Source organism: Oratosquilla oratoria, chromosome 12, assembly GCF_046742065.1.
Source record: "Oratosquilla oratoria isolate Oo_2021 chromosome 12, ASM4674206v1, whole genome shotgun sequence".
In the NCBI taxonomy this organism is placed as follows: domain Eukaryota; kingdom Metazoa; phylum Arthropoda; class Malacostraca; order Stomatopoda; family Squillidae; genus Oratosquilla; species Oratosquilla oratoria.
Window position 1 is genome coordinate 13,693,374 of NC_134788.1, and position 7,500 is coordinate 13,700,873.

Consider the following 7,500-nt stretch of genomic DNA (forward strand, 5'->3'; position numbering starts at 1 on the left):
CCAAGGACATACAATTGAGTAACAAATTTCAAAACAAGATTCCCATTCATTAATCGCATTTAACGGGGGTGAAAGAGAAATAATTACCAAGAGATTTACTGTCCAGGCTTCCCACGTCACTGCCATAGACGTTACATAACACATACATGAATCACTAGCTGAGTTGATTATATTACGAACAAAACAGAAGAGCACAGAGGACTTACATCAGCCGACAATCCTGCCCAAGGCTACACAACCGTTACATCGTACTCTCTTGCGCTGTCTGACACGCCCTGGGGAGCTTGGTTCCTCCCACAAAAATCACCTCTGATTGGCCCATACGTTTAGCGTCTATGGAGATTGAACCTAATTGGCCAAGACAGCCCAAACGTTCTGTTACTGCTTGGCTGGCGCGGGAAGTGTGTTATGCAATGCATGGAACTATTACATCATCGGTGTTATATTAACACGGAAGCACAATATTAATCCACTTTGTCATGCTTATGGGGTTATACACAAAACTAAGGCATCCTACAGAGCTAAAGTTATTCAAAGGGGAATTAAGACGTCACCCCAACCTCTCTACGCGTTTTACGTAACGACATCCACGTCCGTTGCATAAGTGACGCCTTTTCATCCAAAGTAATAACTATATTCCATCCTTACATATATGGGATACTCATATATGTGATAACACCCTAACCCCCAATCCCCAATCCCTCCCTTGCATATCAGTATCACCCATACACATTCTCCATTCACCCCTACCTCCTGCCTTCGCTCTTCCTTGGTCAACAGATATTCCCCTCTTGCTCAACGCCCCATTCACCCCATCCATTCATCTCATCCTCGGTCGTCCCCTCAAGTTCCTTTCCCACACCTCTGCCATCCACACATCTTGTACTAATCTTTCATCACGCATTCCTTTCGTGTGCTCAATAATCTTTCATCAGCCCTATCTGCCATTTCATTTTCCACTCCCGTTCCCCTCACCTTCTCGTTTCTCATTCTATTCAACCTAGTAACCCCTACCATACTTCTCAGACATTTCATCCCAAATGCACTTAAAGTTTTCCTCTCTGCTTCTATTAAATTCCAAGTTCCTTCCGCATACAATGCCGTCGGAACAATCCTTCATACAATCTCCTCTTCGCATCCATTCCCAGTTGTTTATTTCTCATAACACTTTTAATCACCCAAGGCATTTACATTCTTCTCACAATCTATGGTTTACCACGTCCACTCCTTTTCCTGATACATGCAACCTAAAATACCTAAAGCTATCCATCTCCAGCCTCTGCTTTAAGACTTACTTTTCAACTCGCTGCCATCCTCTCCTCTTGAACATATTATCACCTTACTTTTATCTACATTTACCTTCAGCGTTCTCCTATCGCATACTTTACCAAACTCCGTCACCAACTCCCTTAATCCTTCCTCTGACCCTGCCATAAACGCTGTGTCGTCAGCAAACAACATCTGGTTCACCTCCCACTTTTCTCAATTTTTCTTTAACAATCTCCAATCACCTGCCCATTACCCTCGCCTTTACCTCCTGCACCACCCTATCCATGTACCCATTGAATAGCCATGGTGACATGACAAATCCCTGACGCAGTCCCATCTTTACCTCAAACCACTTAATCTCTCCAATTCCCATAGTAACACAGGCTCTACTACCTTCGTAAAACTCTTGACTTCCCTTAACAGCTTTCCCTCAATCCCATATCTGCAATACCTCCCACAGTGCCTTTCTGTCTACCCTGTCATAATTTTTTATTTCCAAATCCAAAGTCCCCTCCCCCCAAAAAATACATATATTACCTTTTCCTAAAGCTTTCTCACATATCTGCCTTACCACAAAAAACTGATCCACGTAACCCACACTGTTCCTCAGCAATTACTCCCTCTCTTCTAATCCTCTCAAAACCTTCCCAACTACACTCAACAAACTGATCCCTCTGAGACTATTACATTCATATTTGTCCACTTTTCCCTTGTAAAGCGGAATTATACAGGCACTCCTCCAGTCCTCTGGCACTCTACCTTTCCTTTGACACACATTAAATAACCTCACCAGTCAATCCACTATTACTGTACCTCCCTTAGACACTCTGCATGACTCCCATTTAATCCAGTAGCCTTAATTGTTCTCATAATTTTCAGAGCTATTTGCACCTCATCTTTTCTTGTTACTTCTTCATTTTCCTCTCCAGTCACCATTTTCATAGCGCCCCCCAATTCTATCGCCAATCACTCCCTATCCCCCTCCACGTTGAACATCTTTCTAAAATATTCCGCCCATTTTCCCCTTACCCCCTCCCCTTCCGTCAAAATCTGTCCATCTGTGCCTTTTACCTTTTCTTCTCTGCTTGACTCGCCTCCCCTTCCTTTCTTGGTTTCCTTCCAAAACACCTTAACCTTCACTCGCTGTATAGACGCAGAATGCGGGGGTGATCCAATAGAGGTGCTCAAGTCGACCAAAGGCTTTAACAAGGGTGACGCATACAAGGCCACCATATTAAGACAACAGGGTAGGAGTCGCAGTAATGGATTTAAACTGGACAAGTTTAGATGTCTCCCTCCCATGGTCCTCCTTGAGACCATAAAGTCCATCAACCTCCCAGCGAGCTTGACGTAATGCACAAACGGCTCTGTGGACCGTCTCACGGGAAGGTGTGGCGCGGCTTTTAAGCCAGGTTTACACGCTACGATAAATTGTAGCGATTTATTGTAATGAAAAGGTTGTTACAATTTGTCATTACGTGTAAACAGGAGATCGTAGCGATTTATCGCTACGATCTCCTGTTTACACGTAATGACAAATTGTAACAACCTTTTCATTACAATAAATCGCTACAATTTATCGTAGCGTGTAAACCTGGCTTTACAGCTGCCGATTGGGTAACCACTCTACGGAGACTGAGTGACGGAAGCTCTACTGTTCAGACGGAACTTGCTGCCATCTCCAAGGCCCTGGATCACGCTTTCTCTTCTGGGCAGTCGAGACTCAGACAGACTCAAGGAGAGATATTGGCGTCATTCTGTCTGCGAAGACAACGGATGACGTCTACTTATGAGCGTCAATCCATCACTCGCTACACCTTCTGGACCAGCATGGAAAGTCTGCAACATTTCACGTCTGAATTCCCGGGAACACTATTGCGGGTGGTGATGCTGCCAAGGCAGCGACGAGGTTCAACAAAATCACGCTGGCCTTGTTGTTGGATTCGGGAGAAAGCAAATAGTCTCGCTGAGGTGGGGAGCTCAACGACCATCAGCGCAACCACGACGAATTGCGCTGTTACCGGAGGAACGGGAATGGGTCGTTACACATAGTAATAGCCAGGACCAACCACAGCAGCAAACATCACATCTCGGAATCAGCGCTGTTGTACTACCTCGTCACTAGGTGCCAGGCAGTCCACCTGCCTCCGGGCAGAAGGGCGGAATCTACCGTCAGTGGGATCAGCCTGGGGTATGGCTGTGGGTGGCAGGTGCTATGCGCGGTAAGAGACAATCAAGAGGGCTACGCTGCAGACTCTGTGGGGCCGAAGTGAAACAGCCCCTTGACCGCTACCTCCTACTAGTGTAGAGCCACAGGCACCCTTCGCCTCGGGCTCACTCCAACGCTTGCCGCGGCACCTCACCGTCTACCCTTCCGAGGTCACCCTCACGTTCTTGGGGGCGCACCTTCTCCCTGGTGCCGTCGGTGGCTGAGGAGTACTGACCCTGAATCCGTAAGTATTGTTGATGTCCTGGGTAGTGCAACCCTTGAGTATCAAATATAAGTCTAATGTAAATCACTACAATGACAACGGGACCTCCAGATCAGAGTAATCCCGGGCTACAGAATGACTGGCTCGGGCGTCCCAGGTCAAACTGCTGACCAGACATTCCTATCTACATAGGTGCCAGGAGTTGGACTTAATCTTGATTATACATTATGCTTTTTCTATATTGTTGAAAGTTTACATATTACTAAATGTATATGGTTCTGTTGGATAGTTAACATGCATACATTTTTTTTTTTATAATTGGCGATATCGGGCACCTACCCTTATCGTCTTTCTATCGTGAGAGTTACACGTGACAAAATTCTTTCCCGTGGCATGTGCACGTGATAGTACGATCATCTTATAGTGTGATGCAGCTCGTGTGTATTCTCTAACATGGCTACACCCCCTCCCCTGAGATCAGGATGGCGCCGCTAATAACAGTGGTACTGCATGGACCAAGTATGTGAACTGTTCTGCAAGGTCAATGTCCGAGCGGGTATCAGCCCCACAAACCAAGTTAGAAGTAGGAAAAAAAGAATAGAGAAAAGGAGAGAGCAGCTGCAGATGGAGAGATGGAACACAGGACTAAAAAGAAATTGTCTACAATGAACAAAAACAAAACAAAACCGGGGTGATATATATAGGATGCAGAAATGAGGACATATTAGAGCAGGAGTATAGACACTTGAGCTGAAAATTTCAAGCACCTAGGAGTAAACTTTAATGAAGAGTGATATGTGACTTGAAGAATATCAAAGACTATTCCCAATTTCAAGCTTTATTCAACATTTTCCAACATTAATAGAGTACATGATCTATGAAAGGGAAAATAATGCCAACATTAGAGTCAAAGATATTTTTATTACACCATTACAGTATGCAATCTACAAATGAAACAATATCGTCACATTCCACAACCAAATCATTACCAAGGTGCTCCATTGTTGTCATAACATTCTCCTTCACAAACTAATCATTACAAATGTGTTAAATTATCCTCATGACATGAATTTATATACAGGCTAAATATATACATATATAGGCTAAATATATACATATGCACATTTATATACTTACATATATACATATTGGAAGAAAGCAAACACTGGACTCGACATTGCTTTCTTCCAACATGGTTTTTGGACTCTAGCTCTTCACAAATACATACATATATATATATATGTATATATATATATAACTTTGCAAATAATTACAAAGGTCAATTACTAATACTCAACTTGTTTGGTTCTAGATTCTAGCTCCTCCTTTCTTTGCTCTTCTGTATTTGGCATTCACCTACTCTCCATACACACTAAATTGATTTAATTTCCATATAATTGGTAGCTATTCACTCTCATAAACATATCCAAATGACATTTTTCAAAATGGATCCTAAGTTTGTTTTTTTATTTGATTTGTTAGACTAAAACTTAAATCACAGTCTGCACTAGTTACAAGGAATGTTCCTCCTACATCCATCAACTTTGCCAAGTCACAGACCTGTTTATTCTGAAAAGCAAATAACCCTATCGGTGTAAAATTTTATTTCGTTTTTCATTTAATTCATTCCTGCACTGAAAATGTGAAATCGTTGAACTGACATATCATTTCTATAGTACTGGCCATTAATAATAAAAAAAAAAGAGCATCAACATGTTTATTACCATATGAGGTACCACGATGTGAAATAGAGGAGATATCAATCACTGACCATTCTAATACCTCCTCAGGGAATCCGTCCTACAAAAAAGTATTTTGTAAATTTACAAATGGTTACAGATTACAGAATACAGACCATGTCTTTGTGCACCATTTACCAATTGTGATTGTTCTCTTCTTTTGTTTCCCTTTCAAGTAAAGTCAAGTGGAATGTCGGGATGGGCACTTCCAAAGGCTCTCTTTCCCTTTATCATAATTTTTAACTTCCGATCTTTGATTTAATCTAGTTTCAGTGTTGCACATTTCAGTATCTCTACTATTTCAAACCTCTTTTAGTTGTCTTTTTCATATGTATCTTCTCTGCTCATGTTGTTATTCTTGAACAGTGTGTCTCTGTAACTCTTTTCTTTTCCATATAGAATTTGATACATTACAAAAATTTATCAGGCCATCAGGATTATTTAATCTGAGGGGATGAAATTTATAACATGCTTCTTGATTTACTTCATTTGAGTGAACAAGTACTGATTAGGAATAACCACTCAACACAGTACAATACTAAAACTACATGTGAAATTATGAAATTGTACACATGCATTTCAAAGGTGATTGAAAGATGTTCAAAATCACATATTTCTTTTGTTTTGAATTCATTATGAAATTATATTGTTAATTTCTTTAACTAAAAAAAAATCAATTTAATCTTAAAAACCTTGTATGTGCACATTCATATCCCTTTGTATGCTAGTTGTAGAACATGCATACATACAAAAGGATCGCTTCAAATATCATGTCATGTCCCATACAGTGTGATCTGTGTGATTCGGCTTTCTCACAAGAGGTCTCTCAAACAGCCCATTGGGACTTGCACTGGTGAGGAATTATTCCAGTGTGATCTGTGCCATGAACAGTTCCCTCTAGGATTGCTTCAAATATCATGTGATGCCCATACAGTGTGATCTGTGTGATTCGGCTATCTCACAAGAGGTCTCTCAAATAGCCCATTGGGACTTGCACTGGTGAGAAAGTATTCCAGTGTGATCTGTGCCATGCACAGTTCCCTCTAACATGTGATGACCCATACAATGTGATCTGTGTGATTCGGCTTTCTCACAAGAGGTCTCTCAAACAGCCCATTGCGACTCTGGTGAGGAATTATTCCAGTGTTATCTGTGCCATGAACAGTTCCCTCTTAGAGGGAATTGTTCATGGCACAGATAATTCCTCACCAGTGCAAGTCCCAATGGGCTGTTTGAGAGACCTCTTGTGAGAAAGCCGAATCACACAGATCACACTGTATGGGTCATCACATGTTAGAGGGAACTGTTCATGGCACAGATCACACTGATATAATTCCTCACCAGTGCAAGTCCCAATGGGCTGTTTGAGAGACCTCTTGTGAGAAAGCCGAATCACACAGATCACACTGTATGGGTCATCACATAATATTTGAAGCGATCCTTTTGTGAGAAAGCTTTACAACACTTGCCACACCGGAATGGCTTCTCTCCTGTGTGGGCCTTCACATGATATTTGAGGTGATTTTTTAGTGAGAACGTTGCATCACACAGGTCACACCAGAAAGGCTACTTTTTTGTGTGGTTCCTCATATGATGTGTGAGAGAACCCTTTCGTGAGTAAGATGCATTGCATAGGTCACACTGGAAAGGCTTCTCTCCTGTGTGGGTCTTCATATGCAGTGTGAGAGAACTCTTTTGTGTGAAAGCAGAATCACACAGGACACACTGGTGAGGCTTCTCTCCTGTGTGGATCATCATGTGATCTCTTATGTGACGCTTTTGAGTGAAAGCTTTATTGCACACGCCACACTGGAATGGTCGTCCTGTGTGGGTCATCTTATGAAATTTGAGTTTATATTTTTGTGGGAAAGCTTCATTGCACAGGTCACATTGGAAAGGCTTCTCTCCTGTGTGGGTCCTCATATGCTGTGAGAGAGAACCCTTACGAGAGTAAGCTGCATTGCACAGGTCACATTGGAAAGGCTTCTCTCCTGTGTGGTTTCTCATATGATTTGCAAGAGAATCCTTGTTTGTGAAAGCAAAATTGCACAGGTTACATT

At 42.1% G+C, this 7,500-nt stretch overlaps 1 protein-coding gene across 3 annotated transcripts in view; it reads right to left on the reverse strand.

Annotated features, from left to right (window-relative positions):
* Nucleotides 1-6,768: 6,768 nt before the first annotated feature.
* LOC143030560 (uncharacterized) overlaps nucleotides 6,769-7,500 on the reverse strand; it is an 11,675-nt gene continuing 10,943 nt past the window's right edge. For all 3 annotated transcript variants that reach the window (XM_076193709.1, XM_076193710.1, XM_076193711.1), the window contains exon 2: nucleotides 6,769-7,500. This exon is cut by the window's right edge and continues 1,966 nt beyond it. In XM_076193709.1, coding sequence (XP_076049824.1) covers nucleotides 7,007-7,500 — 494 coding nt within the window. In that variant the 3' untranslated portion in view covers nucleotides 6,769-7,006.